The sequence below is a fragment of the Solanum dulcamara genome, chromosome 7, assembly GCF_947179165.1.
Source record: "Solanum dulcamara chromosome 7, daSolDulc1.2, whole genome shotgun sequence".
Lineage (NCBI taxonomy): Eukaryota > Viridiplantae > Streptophyta > Magnoliopsida > Solanales > Solanaceae > Solanum > Solanum dulcamara.
This window is the reverse complement of record NC_077243.1, coordinates 11,081,927-11,102,481: the sequence shown is the minus strand read 5'-3', so window position 1 is coordinate 11,102,481 and position 20,555 is coordinate 11,081,927. Positions and strand designations below refer to the sequence as shown.

Below are 20,555 nucleotides of genomic sequence, written 5' to 3'. Positions count from 1 at the left end.
ATATGCCTCAAATTTTATTTGGATCAATGATCAATCACGAGGATATTTGTGTAATTTATAGTGGAACAACTCATGTCATTTTTAAAGACGAGAAATATTTTTTCAACTTGCTTAGAAGAAAAGCAAATGTTACTACAATTTTTAGTAATTCAAAAATGATAGAAGACTCCGGAAGAGCTACTATATTTCTGCCTAATAGAACAAAAATTGTTATAAAAGATGCATTATTCTCTTCTAAATCCAAGAAACTTGTTAAGTTTTGAAGATATCCGCAGAAATGAATATCATGTGTAGACACTAAATGAAATGAATACTGAATACCTTGGTATAACCAAAACTGTCTCAGGCTAGAAATATATTTTGGAAAAATTATCAACTTTGTCGTCTGACCTATATTATGCAAAAATTAGTGCAATTGAAGCACATATGATCGTAAACCAGAAGTTTACTGATCTAAATACATTTGTGCTATGGCATGATCGAATAGGTCGTCCTAAATCAATAATGATGAGACGAATTCTTGAAAATTCAACTGGACATCCGTTAAAAAACCTGAAGATTCTTACACATGATGAATTTTCATGTGCTGCTTGTTATCAAAGTAAATTAATTGCTAGACCATCGATCCTGAAGGTTGGCATCGAATCTCTTGATTTTTTAGAGCGTATACATGGAGATATATGTAGACCTATTCATCCACCTAGTGGATTTTTCAGATATTTTATGGTCCTAATAGATGCATTATCAAAATGGTCTCATGTGTGCCTCTTATCATCTCGCACCTGACGTTTGCAAAGATGTTAGCATAAATAATAAGATTAAGAGCGCAATTTCTAGATTATCCAATTAAGACTATTCGCATTGATAATGCTGGAGAATTTACATCCCAAGCTTTTGATGATTATTGCTTATTAATTGGGATAAAAATTAAACAACTCATTTTCATACTCAAAATGGCCATACAGAGTTATTTATTAAGCGCCTACAATTGATAGACAGACCTCTACTAATGAAAATAAAATTTTTAATTAGTGTTTGCGGTCATGCTATCTTACATGCAGCAACACTTATACGTCTCAGACAGATATATTATAATAAATATTCTCCATCACAACTAGTATTTAGTCATGAGCCAAATATAATCCATCTATGAATTTTTGATTATACGGTATACGTGCTTGTAGCACCACCACAACGTACAGAGATGGACCATCAACGAAAGTTGGGCATATATGTTGGGTTTGACTCACCCTTCATAATTCGCTACCTTAAACCGTTAACAGGAGACTTATTTACTACTCGATTTGCAGATTGTCGGTTTGAAGAAATAATTTTTCCGCTATTAGGGGGAGAGAAAAAGGACTCCGTAAGAGAAATTGCATGAAATATTTCATCACTACCTCATTTTGATCCACGTATCTGCATATGTGAGCAGGAGGTTCAGAAGATCATCCACTTACAGAACATAGCAACAATGATCTTCAAGTATCGGCCACGTCTAAGGTACCCTCCTGAGGTGTGACACTGTTTTATGTAATTGAGTCAAGATAAATAAATGTTGAATTAGATTATTATTTTTGTGGTCTTCTAACTAGCTAAGAAAAAAATAATTTTGTTGTTATATTTGTTATTTTCTCACTTGAATTATATAAGGATAAATAATTGTCATCTTAATAAATTGATCACTCACAAAACGTTAATTTTCAATTTAAAAAAGATAGACCCTCTACTTTTGAAACTTAAAAAATGGTAAATGGCTGTAAAATCGAATATACCATTTATGTTTACACCTAAAAATTATAAGTTGTAGTTTTAATATGTATGCAATTTTATAAATTGTTCAAAATATAAATAATTAAAAAACCAAATATATATCAACAAATAATACATTCAAATAAAATCACAAATGTCATGTGTGTGGTGATATATTTGCCTTTTCAATTAGTAAATGCTAAATAACTCACATTTCTAATATTATATTAATTTTATTTGATTTATGTAGCAACAAACAAAACTCTCTAAATAATAAAATTTGCAAGCTAATTTATTTAAATAAATTAACTAGTACAAACATAAAACATAAAATCAAGAAACAAAAAAATGATTAAAAGGATTTGAGGGGTATTTTTGTCTTTACATAGCTTAATCTCATGGTATTAAATTTATGTATTACTAGTACCAAGAATTAGTTATTCATCATTTAATACCATGTAGGGTATATACTTGTTCCATGAATTAGTTATACATAGGCAAAAAATTCGTATCAAGTATAGTATTAAATAATAGGAAAACTTATATAAATATACTATATTAAGAAAATATTTATCATTTGTAGCGATAATATTTTTTTTCACTAGACACTTATAATACATTTATAATACAGCTTTAATACAATTTTAATATATATTAGCAAAAATAATTTATAAAACACATATAATACAAGTTTTATTGATGGATAATATATTTATCACATACTTTAATATACTTATAATACATTGTGTCAATTTCTTACCAAACAAGTATAATATATTTTAAAACACTTATAATACATTTTTATTGCGTGCATAATTTACTTTTAATACATGAAAGATATATCATAATATTGTTATGTATTGCTATAAATGGTAATAAATAAAAAATATCGTTAAAATCAGTAATTATTTATTAAAAAATATTTTTTTGGGTAATTTTTCCTAAATAATACTCCCTTTATTTCATATTAATTAAATTTTTGAGGAATTTTTTCTTGTTCAAAATAATTGAATTGTTCAAAGTTCAAGGTGGGTGTTTGAAACTTTTTTCATATTTGCCCTTTCATTTATTGAAGTTTTATATTTTTTAGAAGATAAATCACACTACTTGCAAAATTATATTTATGATTTTACAAAGAACAATAATAAAAAATATAATTCAAATTATGTCCTTAAATATTTTTTTAATATATATATTGCCTCACAAATTCAATTAATAAAATAAAAAAAGTACCCTACAATAATATATGAACTATTTCTCTTAATACTTCCTGCCAAAAGATCCATAAATTCCAAAGTGTGACCCACTCACATTAAAATGCCGATGTAAGTTGGGCTGTGCAGATATATTTTGGCTTTGTCCACATTGCAGATTTTTTTTTTAATCCAGTGCTCAAAGCTTGTATTGAAACTTCGATTAAATTTAAATTGCACATTGTAAAACTCATTCAAATATGACGTTCCTAATAATAAAAAAATTTATATCCAAAAATTATATTTGAAACATTTAATTAAAAATAAAATAATTTTATCAATACACCACTAACTCATATCAATTACATTGCAGACTTTGTTGCCTTGGACTGCGCAGACATTTTTGCTATTTGTGTACCTAATATTTCATTGTCATTGAATATTGTGCTCTATCCAATACTACACTTGTCAATTCTAGGATAGCAAGTGAATTGTGTTAATAAATATATGGGTCAAAATAAATTATTTTAATAAATAGGTCGATTAAAAGTCAGGTATAAAGTGTTTTACTATTTTTGGCACGTGAACTTTCTCAATAATTGAAGACAACAAGACAAGACAAGACTTGATAAAATAGTATACTCTAGATGAACAGTTCTTAACATTTTTATTTTTATTTTATTTTTTCTTTTGATTGGAAAGAAAATTAAGGTGTCATTTGATCCCAAATAATTTTTGGAAATTTTTTTTAAAAAAAAACTTGGCAACTAATATTTAGTCATATAATTTGCCATTATTTGGCAAACATCTCAAGTTGTAGAAAAAATTAGAACTTGGATCAAGTTCTAATATTTGAAAAGTTTTAAAAATTTAAAAATTATCCCAAACTTTTATATTTTATAAAAACACCAATTATTTACTAATTTTAATTAATATTTATGTTTCAACTCACAAAATTTATAGCCAAAAAGTTTTTAACTTTTTATAATATAGTAGTAGTAGTAGGTGGTGAGTAGGGGTATTCATGGTCCGATTTGTCTGGATTTTTGTTTAAAATTAAATTAAATCAATTAAGGCAATTTTTTTTAATATTCAAACCAAATCAAATCATTATAGTATAATTCTATCGGTTTTGATTTTGTCAATTTTATCGGTTTGGTTTATTTTTTACGAGTTGAAATAATATATTTTATAATGCAAAAAAATTGACAAACTTATTTACTACCTTCATACTGCAAATCAATAGAATTTTAAAATAACTGTCATTAATTTTTAAAGATACCTGAACTCGTTCAGAGATAGTGAAGTCAGAAGAAAAATATATAAGCTAAATAAGTTATCATCTAAAGTCCAAGCTAGAGCTATAAGAGAGAAGCAAATATGGTTCCAATAATAACAAACTTGAATATGTCCTGAATGAAACTATGTCTGATGTTCTTGTAAAGTATATAAACTAAAATGATAAGCTCTAAAAAGAGCAAAATATCAGCAACATAAATCCATAAGTTGGTGGATTTTTCAACTCCTACTGTCCACGAAGGAAATGACTTCAAAAATAAAGAATTGACAGCTTGTTTTGACTGTCCAAGTTCGATATCGAATCTGAGAAGAGGAACCATCAGAACAAAAAGAAGTCCTTCAAGAAGCATCATTTTTTTCACTATTGCATGAAGTAATTGAAGCATTCAAGTCGTGGCCAATAGAAAACTTGCTATTTTACCTTGCTCCAAGATGAAACTATTTGAAAGAAAACTGAAAGCACGGATCAGCACAACAGTATATGCAAAAATAGCCTAAAAAGAAATTACAAAATTTCTACCACGAGGAAGATAACAACTAATGCATAGTAGTACAACCTCCACAACAATAAAATTAAGAAGGCTAGCCCATAAAAGGTTAATTATATACATTACTTTTTCATTAATCAAGTTGAGAAAAATAACAAGGTCTTTAAACAGTCCTCCGAATGATCAACATTCAACACAAAAGAACCACATACCCAACTGTCACCAGAGAAAGATCACTTAATTGCTTACATAAAAGTGTGATTAAATACAAAAAATAAGTCAATAGCATAATCCAAAAGTACTTCAAGTGAAGCAACAACAAAAACCTGAAAATTAACTATCAAAGAGCAAAACAGTTGCACTACGAATTTCAATTGCAACATCCAAACTAATCAATGCTCAAGGTTGTGCCAGCATATTCTGAAAAAAGAAAGAAGAAAGTTTAACAAAGTAGGCATTAAAACTTTTTAAAACATAAAAAACATATTCATAAAGAGTTAAATGTGTAAATTTATCTTTTTCAACTATCTCAAGTTTCTGAATTTCTTTTAAAAGATCTTCAAGCTTGAATTTTTTAGAAGTCGATCTTAACCATTGTTGAGTGCAAATAAGAGTTTCTACTGTCTTTGAAGATAAAGAACTTCGATAAGAGTCAAGAATCCGACCACTGGTGCTAAAAGCTGATTCAGAAACAACATTAAAAATAGAAATAGAAAGAACATCTCTTGCCATCCTAGAAATAATTGGATACTAGCCGAAGAAACTTTCCACCAAGCCAAAATATCTAACTCTTTGGTCTTTTCCAAATCATCTACCAAGTACTTCTCAAGTTCTGATTTATTTTCAGTATAGTCTTCATCTGCCAAATATTTCTCCCATTGTGATTGCCACATCTCGTCACTATGCATGGTATTAATTTCATCATTCAAGCTTGTTTGACCATCAATTTTATCGATATGAGTCTCACAAAAAGAACTCATGTAGTAATTATACAAGCGACTCAAAGTATCCATCACCTTTTTTGATTTTTCGGCTCCCACCAAACAACCATAAGAGTTTTTAAATAGATATTCCACATATTTTAACTTGTATCGAGGATTCAAAACAACAGCAATGAATAATAACTTGTTCATACTTTCAAAAGTATCCCAGTATTTGTTAAATTTAAGCTCCATCTTTTTAGCCATGCCACTCAAAATAGAATCTTCACTACGAACATATTTACAAATTATCTTTTGAAGATTAAAGATCTCATGCAAGAAAGAATTGGAAATAACATATGAAGTTTCTGAGAATTTCAAAGTTACCTGGTAGAAAATCTCAAGAAACTTAATGAAAACTTTAACATTCTTCCAATCATTTATCGATGGATGCCCTCCCACATTATTTATTTCTAAACAATACTTGAGGTACTTGTGATCATCATCATACATTCTTGAAAATGCCATTTCAAATTTTACAGTTGTATCTAGCATCATATATGTGGAGTTCCACCTAATCTCAATATCTAAAGTCAAAAGACCATGAGTGTCAATCTTAACCTTCTCGACAAATGACTTAAAGGAATCAAACCTTCCAGCTGAGGACTTAACATATTTGATAGCATTTCTTACCCGAGAAATAGACTCATTTTGTTCACTGAGTCCTTCTTTCACGATCAAATTTAGAATATGAGCATTACATCTAACATGTAAGAACTCATTTCCTAAGATGCCTCCTTTCCAATCCTCAATTCTTCTCTTCAAGTGTTTAATTGCAGAATCATTAGCAGTTGCATTATCTAAGGTCACCGTGAATATGTTATCAATTTTCCAATCAAATAAGCACGCCTCAATCCACTCAGCAATTGTTTCACCCTTATGATCTGATGTTTGAAAAAAGTTGAGAATTTTCTTTTTCAGATTCCACTCATCATCGATTGATCCAATGGGCAGTGACAACCATATAAGTTAGATTTTGAAGTGATGTCCACGTATCACTAGTAACACATACACGTTGATTATGAATAAGCTTTTTAAGCTTTTCTTTTTCTTCTTGATATATTTTCAAACATTGTCTAGCAACAGTCAAGTGAGAAGGTAATTGAAAATTAGGCAAAACAACTGCCATTAATCTCCTAAAACTTTTCCCTTCAACAATTTTAAAAGGTTATTCGTCAATAATGACAAACTCAACAATCGCTCTCTTAATCTCATTAACGTTAATCACAACATTTTTTATAATACATGTACTATATGCTTGTTCCCATTTTTTAACTACCTTGATTCTTGATTGATTTCTGTCAATAATTCTAAGAGGGGAATTAGGACATACCTCATTTAAATGTCGGCATAGCGTTGAGGTCTTATTCGTATTTTCAGAAGCAAAGTTACTAGTACAGTAGTTATATTTCGCCTTTTTCTTATCCTATTTATCAAGATATTCAGTATAGTATTTCCAAACGCCGGATGTTCTCCTATCACTACTCACAAGGCTACGATCAGGGTTGCAAAGATTTGTTTGTTTCCGCATTTTAGCATGATTGAGAATAATATCACGAGTTTTATCACCGTCAAGCTCAGGTTCCAGCAAAATAATTCGAGATACTTTGTTGGTTACCTCCACTGGCTCCACTTCCTTTTGAGTAGTTGTAGTTTTCATCTGAAAAAAATATTCGAAAATCTAAATAATTAAAGAAATCCAAAATCATTAGATAAAAACTAAATCAACAGAAAAAACCTAAATCAGTGGAGAAAATCTAAAATAACGGAGAAATAAAATAAAAAACATATACAAGATGAAAGACTAGAGAAGCAATTCATTCAAGTAAAACTTCAAAGACACAAAAATAATTACACAAACAAAGAGTAGAAAAAATACAAAAAGTAACCAAAAAAGTAAAAGTTACTGACTTACTCAATTGTTATCGTGAGAGACTGAAAGTAGAATAGAGGTCTATAGGGTTTGGAAGAAAATAAGAGGGAACTGAAAATCTAACGAGGGAAAAAATTATTTATGCTAATTATTCCTTAAGAGTTTTTTATTTTACTTTAAACGTAAATGGGCTTGGGAACATGGGCTAGAGTTTTTTCTTGGAATGGTCCTAAATTATGAAGAAGTTAAAAAATAGATAAAGTTTAATAAACATATATAAATATATATAATATTTTTAAAATGTACATATTTATCGATTCAGTTCGGTTTAGTTCGGTTTTCTTTATGGGTAACATCAAATCAAACCAAATGTTATCGGTTTTTAAAAATCTAAAATCAAACCAAATCAAACCGAGCCGGTTTTCAATTTATTAAATCGGTTTGACTTGATTTATCGATTCGGATCAGTTTTTCGACCTCAAGCCAATTTAATAATTAAACAATTAGGAAAGACGGGACCAACTTTTCCTCTCTTTTATCCCAGAAAGATAAACGTGCATTACTTAAAATAAACTATACAAGGAGTAGATGGTCTTTAGATGACGCTACATCGTTGTTGAATTCACAAGATGTAAAAAATAGATTACTAGCTTTGTAGATCCATCACATTCGGATGCTCATTAGTGTTTGATTGTTTCATGTCCTAGCATAATAAGTTTCTATTTTTTATCCTTGCTATTTATACAAAAAAAATAATTAATTAATAAGAGTATTTATTCAAGTTAATACTTCCTCCATCTCAAAATAAATATCGACTTAAGCAGAAATCACGTTCCTTAAAAATTTAATAAAAATATAATATATAGTTTACTAAACTATTCTTATATAATAAATATTTCTTAAGAATTGAAAACTATTAAGAAGATAGAATAGAATATAAGAATATAATTGAAAATTTTGGGACAAAAACATTTTTACTGTAGTTATATTTAATTAGGGACAGAGGGTAGCATTTATGATGTAACTAACACACCACTAATTTGAGCGGCAAGGACAGATTTGGAAAGAGCAGTAATAGAGTTGTAAAAAAATCAAATATTTTCGGAGAAAAAGCTTGTCAAAAACATAAAACGGATTATATCTTGAAGTTAGACAGTAGTCAACTTCAAACTATCAGAAATACCCACTTTATATGTATGAAGTAGGATTAACTTGTGTATATCCTCTCAGCCCCAACTTGTAGAATTACACTGGATATGTTATATTTGTTAGACAATAATCAACCTAACTCTATGCTGCTTGCCCATTCCCACACAACTAGTTTTCAAAACAAATAAATTAGTTCTCAGAAGGTGAATAACAAGCATCAGCTCCATAACACTTCCTGGACCATTGTCCATTGTCAAACCTTTGATTGTTGAATTCTAGCTGAGGGAATAAGTTTGATTTTCCTATGTAATTCAACAGTACAACGGATTACCAATCATATATGGCCTAGATGTCAACAGCAATCTTCCCATCAAGTTGTGAGAAATCTTGGAAGAAGGCCTTAAAGTGATCGTACGAATGCTTCACATCATCCACCGCGCACATTTCTCTTATGCTGTGCATTGACCACTGTGGTGCTCCTACATCAACAGTTCGAATACCTACACCACTTGCCAATATAGGTCCAATGGTTGAGCCACATGGCATATCATTGCGTACCACAAACTCCTGCAAAACAAGTCTCTCTCAAACATCTAAAAAAAACTACGCTAATTATATGTGATGATATAAAACCAAACAGATAGCCCCATAACAGAACGTAAAGATTTGACAAACAAAAAGGTTCAGAAAGAGACAGATTGATCTTTGGAAAAACGTCAACCATGATATCTTCATATTAAGCAGTTTTTGTTATGAACTGCTTAGGGTCCACCATAATTAACTGACCTGAAGAGGAATGTTGTGCTTAGCAGCTATTTCTCTGAACACAAAGGAAGTGATTGCATTGGTTGCATAGCGTTGATTGGCATTGTGTTTGATAACAAGCCCACCATGAAATTTGGGTTGATGATTCTCTTCGTGCTTGTCCTGAAAAAAGAATTCAAATTAAGATCAAAGCCAAAAGAAATTACATTGTAGACCACCACACGAAAAAACTTACCGGGTAATTAGGATGCAAGGCATGTGCCATATCAGCAGAGACCAGGAAGCTCCTCTGGATTGCTTTCTGTATTAACTGAAGTGCCATGTGCAACAATATCAGCAAACCAAGGAATAAAGTTCAGTCAAGCTACCAGAATGTAATGAAGGTATAACTACAGATAAGCCTTTGTCAATTATCCATGAAACACAACATTTACATGCACTCACTAAAATAACCTCCGGAAAGAAAAAACTAATTTAAGCTCTGAAAATAAAATTACTAAATTAAGCTCTGATAAATGTTTTTTTTTGTCATAAGATTATAGAACTAACAAAGAGAAAGTTATGGCGAGAAGATTCAAGCATTATAATATTTTATTGAAGTAAAAGCAGGCTATCCATCTCTATCATTCTATTAGAATATTTCAAATCCACATATTTCACTTTTTTTTTACTTTCAATAGAGAATACTATAAAAAGAAATTCTCTGACAGATAATTTAGGGTTTAGGAATTGAAACTAAATTGGTTTATCATTTTACGAAGTATTTCATTAGGGCCAAAGGCTAAAATTGGGGCATTTTTGTCCAACATGACAATCTAGTTGTGGACACAATTTGGATTTTGGCAAGACCCCGCCCTTATTTTTTCAGGTAAGTGGACAAATGGGAAACCATTGTAGACATTACAATAAAGAGAAGTGTTATCTTATATTTTTTCAAATAAGTGGACAGATGGGAAACATAGCAGACATTACAATAAAGAGACGTGTTAATCTCAACTAAATATAAATATCTTCATACAGAATATAAGTAAAGCACCTGTTGTTGTACTATTAGGAATAAAAAGCAAGTCCAATTTCAATATATCTTCAGAAATTTCCACATCTTCTCTCAAAAGGATAGAGTTATCTAAAGAGGAGCACTACTGCTTCTGTTTACCAGGTACCAAACATATTCTGTGTCCATGAAACAACAATAGACAGTTGAATATATTGCAGCAATATGGAGTAGTGAGATAGATCTATCTAACTACCTTTGAATCTGGACTGAATGTACTTGTAATTCGTGAGAGAGCATCAAACATGACCGGCGATCCAGCTCCTTGTGCTGAATTAGACCCAACCTCTTCATGATCAAACAGAGCCACCATTCTTACGCCAACCTCGTCCTCAAGACCATTTTCGAGAGAAGTAGCATCTATCAGTGCCTGACATCAACACCACCAAAGTAGTTTCATTGCATGAATTTTAAAACAAGAAGAACCATTATTGCATTCCATGTTGATCCATTCAAATTATGCAAGTTCACATAATATTTGATGCAGGAACAGAGGGACAAACAAATTCCTGTTAAATGTGTTAGTAATCATGTTACAATAGACAACTAGTGAGTACTCAACTTTTTTGATTAACAATATTTTGCCTTTTCACTTCATATTCTCTTTGACTTCTAGTTCGCCAAAGTACCCTTCATAGGTTTTTCCCTTCATTTTCCTTCGATACACGAGGGTATTAAACATGATTTGAAGTAAAACCACTTCCTGTTGTGCTGCTGTTTTGTCAATATACACCATCACGAAGTTGAATAAACCCCAAAAAAAGAAATCTAAGGCTTTGTTCTGTTTTAATGTACTCTCCAGTCTCCACTTAAACTTTTTCAATTTTTTCTCCAACTAGAAAGCACATAGCATGACCTGCCTACTCTCTTTTCCAGGAAGTATTTAATACGTTGGCGGCCCCGTAAAGTTGTCTCACTTTTTCCATTTAAACACTGCAATTAAAGCTATTACCTATTAGACATTTAAATTATTGTTAAAGTGTGTCTATTGAACACAAAAAGCTCAGTCCCAAAACCAAATAGGTGTGTGAAACGCCAACTAGCTGGCAACATAACCAATGAAAGAAAGCCACGTCAGTGGTAAAAAAAAAAAAGAAAAAGGAAAGCACTTTGGCCCTCCAGAACATACCCACTAATCCACGAACTCCCCCTTTCGTCTCTCTCATCTTCCTCCTCACCTCCACCACCACCTTGATCAGAAAAGTAAAGCTAAAGCTGCCATCTCCGCTTCTCTCACCTCCTTAATCACATTGACACCAACCTCCGCATCCCCTACTTCCAGTATGATTCATGGTGCTCTCCGTTTTGAGGCTCAAGAGGAGTAAAGGTTGTTCCTTGTTTTTCTTTTTGTGGGTGGGGGTCAGAATCTTTGGACGGGGAGAAATCATTTGACGTTGAAAATTTGGAATGGTCTTGGGATTAAGCTTTGCCTCAGAAAAATCCCCACATGAATTGACTATCACCCTTAATAACACTTTTCTCGTTCAATCCCTTTTTCTTATATCCGAAACTTGTGAAGCCATAATTATTGCAAAAAGATTAAATGGAAAGAATAAAAAAAGGAATCACTGTTTCAGGTTTTGAGCCTTCCCAGGAAATGCGTTTTCATTTTTCAGCTCAATGGAGCAGTAAAAGAAGGGTAAGTCGAACAAGTGTTGCAGACTCCTTTTCTCGGATTTGTCAACTAGAGATGATTATTATCTATTAAAATCGAAGAGAAAGACTTGACAAAAAGAAGAAGAGAAATGGAAAAGAATAAACAGCAGCAAGGAAAGAAAAGCTAAATGAAAGCAGAGAGAATAGGGAGGAAAAAGTAGAAAAAATATTTGGAAAAAAAATTATTTACAGCTTCATCACGCGCTCACCTAGAGGTGAAGGGCACCCCATGCACCATGTTAGAGTAAGGTGTCCAATAGGTAGAAAGTGAATATACGTTAAGTATCTAATAGGTAATAACCTCTAATAAGGTTATTACCTATTAGATACTTAAGGGGCCGTCTATGTATTTAGCCCATTTCTAACAAATGAAAAGTAGTGGAGAACTTAAAAAAGAAATTTTCAGCTTTCCAATTAAAGGCATAGCTATATGTTTGAAAATAAGGTAAGGATAAGAAGTCTTGCCAATTACAAAAAGTGACTACATTGAACTTTTCTTTCTGCCTTCAAACGTTTTCACTTTCCATTTCTTAAACATACTGATCTTATACTACAAGTGCAGTTTCACAAATCTGTGATTGTGCTGCATCTACATATTGACCATTACTCTATTTGTGGTACTGTTACTAGGTTTCTGACGAACCCACACAAGAAAAGTAATTATGTTTTCCAATCTAATGTCTTCTTCTGAAATTGTTTAGAACTTTACTAGAACTGGAAAGTTGCTCTTCACAGCAGCGCTGCACCTTAGCAAGCAGAAGGTGACACTCAAGGGTAAGTGGACCTCTGTAAATCAGTATCCACCATCAATTCCATATCACACCTCCTGCCATACTTGAGAGAGAAAAAGGCAGACATAACCTAGTAAAAGACACGTTATTAAGTAACACTGCTTTAAAACCTATTCTGTTTTTTAATCTGTATATTCCTGGTAACAGTTGGCAGGATTGTAGCAGGTGTTGAATGGGCCAGTCCAGTAGAGAAAGGAGCTCGACTCCCTAACAACAAAAAAATTGCTATAGGAATTATTGTCCCACTGCTCTGCTATTTGAAAATTACCCTCTCACTAGTTATGCACTAGAACATAAAAGTTCAGTTGCAGGGGGTCTCATACTACTACGCCATGGTGGTTTTCATTACTTGCACGTTAATAAATATTGGTTAGATGAAAGAGCAAGTCGCAATCTCACTACAAGCTTATGGAGCATAATTTGAGAATACTGTGAGCTAACGCTTAATTATTAGGTTGATAGAATTATCAGAGGCTGAAAATATGTAACACTTGCAAGAGCATTTTCACAGAAACATATAGCAATAAGCAAAACCGATGTTCAGATATATACACTGCGAAGCTTTCTTGTTCACATCCTGATGAGACTTATAAACAGAATTAAAGCAATCAAACACCGTAACTTATCTCAATCACCCACAACCTTACATCTAAAAACACAAAGACATGACGAGCAAAAGGCTACAAATGGCATTATGTGTTTTACCTCAAAGGTGAGCAAAAAAGCATAGTCGTGCACTAAGACCTGAACTAAATGTTTTGCTAAAGCAACAAAAATGTGAACCAAAAATATAAAGCAAAGCAATGAAGCAAAGACACTTTGCAAATATGATGCCTTCTTCTAATAAAATGAATAACTCCAATGAAGCTTTCTGTATCCATGCATCCTTTACCTTTAGAGAGCAAAATGACATGCATAAATTGTCCAGTCTTCCAGAAAAAACAAATTCCTTCATGGCACCAGCAATAATACTTGGCTGAGTATCGCATGCTTGCAGCTCAAAGTCACATATGTCACCTGGTTCACATCCTGCCTGAGCAGCAAGAAGCTGAAAGAAAAAAGAAAATAGCATGAACACAAAACTGTAGCACGGTAAAGATCTTGAAAATATACTTCACGCAATGTAAGTAAATCATCTAGCACTCAGATTCATGAAAATTAACATCGATAATGATTGCAATTTAGCAATTTATGGTACCTGCAGAAGAAGGGAATGATGCTGCACACCACCAGGATTTATCCTTTTACTGGACTTACTTCCATCATTTGGAGCTCCATTTCCAATAGAATCATCAATGAAAGCTGGTTTATTAAGTTCAGCCTGCAAACCAATGTCAGATAGATAATGAATGTGTATCTTAACAGGACACAAGCTTATTCCAAAGAAGGAATCACACGAAGTTATAAATAATTTTACTGTTTCATAATAATCCCTCTGACCCAATTTACATGACACTCTTTCCATTTGAGACGTCCTGAAATATGACTCCATTGCACTAATAATGTTATTCTAGTGAACTTTCCCAAGTTTTCATTGGATTGGCACAACTTGAACTTTTAAAGAAGATTACAAATTCATTTAACTATTCAACTTTTAAACTTTCGTGCAATGTTTCTCTATCAAACTAACTTTTCACCCATTAACTCCATATAAAGTTATATACTGTCAAATAAATGCAACTACAGAGTCGTTTTTTTCTTTTTTTTCTATTTTCTTGTGGTGAGTTCAATTCATTTAATGTGTAATGTCCAAAGTGGGTTTTCAACTAAGTTCAAGCAAGCATATAAAAAGGAGGTTATATCTGTGGATGCATTATGTCCAATAAAACAGTATACTTAATCCAAAGTTCTTCTGAAGAGCATGTAAATGAGAAGACCCATCAACATACCAAAAGATTATCAAGCCAAAGAATTTCTGGAATAAGGGTTGATAGAAGAATGCATGAAGCACTCAAGGGTCAGGGTCTAGCTGAGTGGTCAATGAAGTGGGTGGAGAACAATGAGATCTCAAGGTTCCCATTCCAACAAAAGCAAAAAAAATAAAAAACATTGTGATTTCTTCACATATGTCCAAATTTTGATGGGCAGTGTTACCCAGTACCAGTGTTGCTGGGAGGTAGCAGCCACATGGTGGAATAGTCGAGATATGAATTATGACGGTACATATGCCTGTAGGCAAGAGCTAGAATTTTCTAGAAGATCCTAACAAATTACTAATGTAAATAGAGGAGAAAAACAATTAGTTCATATCACAAACGAGTCTTCATGCATTAAATGCTTTTTCAGAGAGAAAAGGAATCTAATTGATAAGGAAAGTAATACAGAGAAAAGGACAAGGTGTCGTCAAAGTAGACGAAATAATCTGTTATCACAAAACTTCCAGTCACACTCAATCTTGAAACAAAGAATTACACAACAAAAAATATACGAGCATCAATCAAACATATGCAATTTACCATTACCTTAATTGATGTAGCCAATACTGGTAGAAGATGGGTCTGCGTGTTCACCTTAAATCCATCATTCACACCTCTGTAAATATAGTAAAAAAGACTATAATAATACTCTCGTAAGCCATGGGTGAAGATACTTTGGAGAAGAAAAAGATATTCCGACTCATTGAAGGTACAATGCACATGATGACCAGATAATGTGTTTTGATGAATATGGTTAGCACATAATACAGTGATACAAATCCCTCTTTTTGATTTAGAAGATTTGAACAACAAGAAAAAAACAATTAGCACCTATGGAAATTATTCTTATAATCCCAATCGTATGTCACTTCACATAAAACGGCACAACCGTGCTACATAAAACTCAATAGCTAAGCTAAGATCTTTTCTCTACAAGTCTACTCAAACACCCAAACCACGAACCATCATAAGTACATCTAAATTTGATGAAACTACAACTGATACGAGAAGTAATATAACTTATGAAATACATCAGTAGTATGAACTGCAGTTCATAACTACCATGACAATAACACACATTAAAGAGATGCTCAAAACTTTATTTATTTCCTAATAGAAATTGAAACTCCAAGCACCTCTGACACCCAAGATGAATTTTCAAACATGCAACCATCTGAAGAAGAGTTCATCTTCTTATGGTTTTACCTTTCTAAGTGAATTGCTAAAGTTGGAATTCGCATTATGGGCTCCTCAATTCTCACAAGCTTGTGCAAGTAGGATTCAGAACCATCTTTCTTATTTCTTATGATCATCCTTCCAGCAACTGTTAGATCACGATCAAACCAAGTATGCCACAGACCACCGCCATATGTTTGTACACCCACTTCCAAAAATCCACTTTTAATTACCTAGAAACAATCCCAATCAAATAAAAGGCGTAGACAAAGATTCGACAAGCCACAAGCTTCAAAATTTGGTTTTTTTTTTCGTCCCGGAAAAGAATCATAATTACCTTTGAAACCGGCTTCAGCTTCAGACAAGGACTATCTGTATGAGCACCAACTATGTGAAATCCATTTCCAGCAACGTATCTACAAAGAATTCATGCCCATTATTAAGAATAAACACAAAAATTTCATGATTCATTTCTCTTTAACCAATAGAAAAACATAATAAAAAATTGGGGGCGTACTTTTTACCGATAGCAAAAGCAACAATAGTAGAGTAGTTCCTAGTGAAGAAATACTTGTTCCCAGCTTTCAAATCCCAGTCTTGTCTCTCATCTATTTGTACATACCCTGCACTTTTAAGTCTCTTCTTTGCTTCATCTAGAGAAACCCCACAAAGAAAAATCAATTAAATCTATTTAACGAACTGAAGATTGATTTCACAAAATCAAGTATTTGTACATACCGACTGCATGAAAAGCTGTAGGAGAAGTATTCAAGAAATCCACAAGATCCGCTGCTACTGCTGAATTCTCCATTCTTCTCTGATTTGTTTGTTGCACACTCTTTACTGGACCAAGACTTTTTATCACATTTACATAGGGTTTAAGGGGTTGTTTGGCTTCCTATTTCGAAATGAGTTAAGGTAGCTGTCAAATTTTGCATGAGTAAAAACTAATACCATATTTGATTATATGGTTAATATATGTATAAGTTAAGGTAATAAGTAATTTATATATTATTTTTACACAAAAAAAAAAAGTAATATTGTATGACTAATTTCTACATAAAATAATATATAAAAATTTTCGTAATTAATTCATATATTACATATTAATAATTGCATAATTCTAATCGGCTACCAAACGTCTCTTAATTGTTTGTAATTGACATTTTTAATTCCCCGCAACTCTCTTTTTCTTCTTTTATTTATTCTTTTTTTTATTTTTCTTTTAATTTCACTTGTTACTTTGGAGAATTACAATAATGGAGGAGGAAAAAAGATACTAATAAAATTCATTATTAATTATTTTTTTTGGTTGCAATCACTTACGCACATTAGAAAAAGAAATTAAAAACTCAGAATTCGAAATATTAGATGTTTCACTATGAATAACTCATATGTTCATGTCTTACTAATTTGTTCCATATGATAGCGGAACTTTTAGTTTATCCGGCTGCCCAAATCTTACTATTTTGAATAAACAGATGATACTTTAGTCACTTCGTTTCTATTTGCTAATTCTTCTGACACCAAGAATATATGCATTTTGCTATAGTTAGTGCAATGTGATTATGGTAAAAGATTAAAATCGAATGGAATACACTTTATTAAGCATATGTGCCACTATAGGTATTTCCCATCTTTAGGCATATATGCTCTTAGAAGTTGATAGGCTAAGTTTAAAATATTTCTCACATCTATGTTTTACTCTATGATTCTACAATATTCTGGGGTGATTGCAAATGATCTTTTTTTCGCTCAGTATAGTAAAGTGGAAAGATTAAAATATGAAACAAACTCACCATAGTATGAATATTTGCATACAAAAAGTGTTTATATTATTGCTTACACATGCACTCAGGGACAGGGTATGCAATTACATCTCTATCAATCTTTTTTGCCCTTGGCTCAGGCTGCCCCTGACTTTTCCTATGCAGTTTCTTCATTAACCTTTTGAATTCTTGCTCAGGTACAGATGTATCTTCAAAGAATGGCAGCATCATTCTCTTGTTTGGCTTTATGTACTTTCTGTGTCCTACATATGCCCTATGTCCCTGACCAACAATCAGAATTGTACAATGTTACAACAAGTTCATTCATGGCTGTAAGTAGGTATGACTGACTGATATATACCTCGAGAGCTCGACCCATGTTACCTCCATGGGAATTGATGAAAACATCACTGCTCAGAGACACAATGTAGTCGATGGCTGCCAATGTAGAAGACTTCTCCAAGTATGGAGTGAGCTCTCCATTTCGTGCCAATGTATGCTTTGTCACTAAATTTGGGAACTCCTTTTGTAGAGGCTGCATAGCTTGTGTGCCTCCAAAGGGTTCTCCTCCAGCAACATATATACGAGCGCTGCTTGGTGCTCCTAACCCCTTCAGAAATCTGCAACATAATGCCCCATTTGAGATTTGATTTTCATAAACAAAAGATATGTTCAAGGACTTTACGGTATTACCTAGCCATTTCTGATGTATTTAAGGGACACATTCCAGCAAGTCGCCGTTGTGCATGAGTCATGTTCAATTTGCCAGAGAGGTATTCAGGATGAGAATCCCTTTCACTACTTATAATACTGTCATATTGCCTGCCTAAACCGGTAAGACATCCGGTTCTGATCCACACATCCTTCTCTAACCTGAGATGGATCGCAACATAAGGACCCTCAATCCACATTCTTCTAGCGATCTGATAACCTAGCTCCCTAATTGGAGTTGCAAATCTTAGTGCATGGAATGCAACCTGTTCAAGTTGCAACAAAAAACAGTGATTTTACTTTTCTTCCCAACTTCCTGTCAAACAGTTAGCTTAGAAAACAAGCTGCAGTTTTTTATATTACCTTGCATTTGAGCTTCTGCAAGTCAGGTGGAAGATTCTTGGAGAGCTTAGAATCTAATCCTTTCAATATAAGTAGACCTTCTTGGTTTAGCTATACAAACAAAAATTTAACACAAAGTTTAACCAATTCTCTAGACAGTTAACTGAAGTAATACAGAAAAAGGAGCAGTTCAATTTTTCTTACTTGCTTGAGAAATCTGGCTCTAAGCCAGAGTGGCGATACGTGAAAAGGAAGTTCACGGTTGATGGTCTGCTTAGAAACAAAATGTGTCGATGGCAAAGACGCCACGATTCTAACATCAGCTTTCAGAGTCTTCTTGAAATGCTCAACATCGAAAATATCCGAAAATTCACTGCAGACAGCCAAAGTTAGATCAGTGAAATGACAAAATCTTGAAGTGAAATTCAAAAGTTACCTATCATCTCCCCAAATGTGATTCACTTGAAGAACAGGAACAACAAGAGCAGCTTCAAGAATTCTTGCTATAACAACTGCATCAACAATCTGGTTCCTTTGCTGGTTCAATCCTCCAGAAGCCACAACAACCAAAAATTTCATCTTCTCTTTCGAAATCTTTGCAGAGACTTTTCGGTACTTGAGACTGAAATCCAAACAAGGGATGTACCCCTGATTATCTGGTTGCTTCCAGAACTCTTTCTCCTCCTCAGAAAAGTTCCCAACCGCCCCATGAGATGGTAAGGGGACCATCGCTCCGGTGGACAGAGTAAATGGTTCATCTTGAACAGAGCCTGATCTTGATGATGCCGCAGCCAAAACAGAGGCTAAGAACAGAGGAGACGAAGAAGAAGAAGTATCGGAGCACGAGACTGAATTTTGGAAAAGGGTTGTGAATGAGATAAACAAAATGGCAAAGAAAGTGAGGGTAATGAGGAGAGATATGAAACAAAAAGAGAGAAATGGGGATGTTTGGGTGATTCTTGGGTTCTTCCTGGGTGAGTAGTGATGGAGGGAATTGAATGGAGGTAGTGAGAACAAATGAATGAAAAATGATGGGTTCAGAGAGATGAATGATGAGCTCTTAGAATTTCTTGTTCGCGCCATTGAAGATTGAGAGCTTTCTCTGTGTATTCAATGGAAGATTTGGTTTTCTAGAGAGAAAACTGTGAAATAACCGAAAATTTTCAGAGAAGTGATGAAGGGGGGAGATATTATAAACAGTTAAAGTTGGTTACAATATTCTTTTCGTCCTTTCCCGCCAGAACTCAAACATATGTATATTGCAGTTTTCCTCTGTTTATTTTTTTTCCCACAAATTGCAGAGAGATCCCTCTGCTGCTCGTCGTTTAGGCCCGTGAGTGAGATTTCAGCTCATTGCAGTGCCTGGCCCAGACATTATCATCCGGGATTATCAGTCCCGATTGAAAAGTTGGAATAAAATAGTGGCGAAGTCAAGATTTTTTTATTAAGATGGTGGGAGTTTTCAATTTTCGGCTTGTCGCTGAATTAGTAATAGGAACATACACTTTATTTATCTATTTCATTCTCCAACTTAGAAGATCTCTGTGTGTTTCATAAAGCATGTGGCGGAACAGCTATTATCTTCGAATGCTCAATTTGCACTTACAAGATTTAATCACTAAAGAAGCTTAAAAATCACGA

The 20,555-nt window shown here is 33.0% G+C and overlaps 3 protein-coding genes across 3 annotated transcripts; all 3 read right to left on the bottom strand.

Moving 5' to 3' along the window:
• Nucleotides 1-5,349: 5,349 nt before the first annotated feature.
• LOC129894499 (zinc finger BED domain-containing protein RICESLEEPER 2-like) lies at nucleotides 5,350-6,841 on the bottom strand. The gene is made up of 3 exons (XM_055970214.1): nucleotides 6,784-6,841; nucleotides 5,497-6,596; nucleotides 5,350-5,412 (listed from the first exon to the last, which is right to left on the bottom strand). The coding sequence occupies exons 1-3, from the start codon at nucleotides 6,839-6,841 to the stop codon at nucleotides 5,350-5,352; spliced, it is 1,221 nt and encodes a 406-aa protein (XP_055826189.1).
• A 2,023-nt stretch (nucleotides 6,842-8,864) lies between these two features.
• On the bottom strand, nucleotides 8,865-16,960 carry LOC129894643 (probable aspartyl aminopeptidase). Its single transcript, XM_055970317.1, has 11 exons — nucleotides 16,831-16,960; nucleotides 16,610-16,745; nucleotides 16,430-16,508; nucleotides 16,123-16,325; nucleotides 15,463-15,532; nucleotides 14,199-14,321; nucleotides 13,893-14,048; nucleotides 10,750-10,923; nucleotides 9,735-9,809; nucleotides 9,521-9,661; nucleotides 8,865-9,301 (listed from the first exon to the last, which is right to left on the bottom strand). The coding sequence occupies exons 1-11, from the start codon at nucleotides 16,901-16,903 to the stop codon at nucleotides 9,080-9,082; spliced, it is 1,452 nt and encodes a 483-aa protein (XP_055826292.1). The 5' UTR covers nucleotides 16,904-16,960; the 3' UTR covers nucleotides 8,865-9,079.
• Nucleotides 16,961-17,877: 917 nt separating this feature from the next.
• Nucleotides 17,878-20,468, bottom strand: LOC129895415 (O-fucosyltransferase 37). The gene is made up of 6 exons (XM_055971132.1): nucleotides 19,351-20,468; nucleotides 19,119-19,287; nucleotides 18,936-19,025; nucleotides 18,555-18,838; nucleotides 18,223-18,481; nucleotides 17,878-18,143 (listed from the first exon to the last, which is right to left on the bottom strand). Exons 1-6 carry the CDS (start codon nucleotides 19,995-19,997, stop codon nucleotides 17,928-17,930), a joined length of 1,665 nt encoding a protein of 554 aa, XP_055827107.1. The 5' UTR covers nucleotides 19,998-20,468; the 3' UTR covers nucleotides 17,878-17,927.
• Nucleotides 20,469-20,555: the final 87 nt, after the last annotated feature.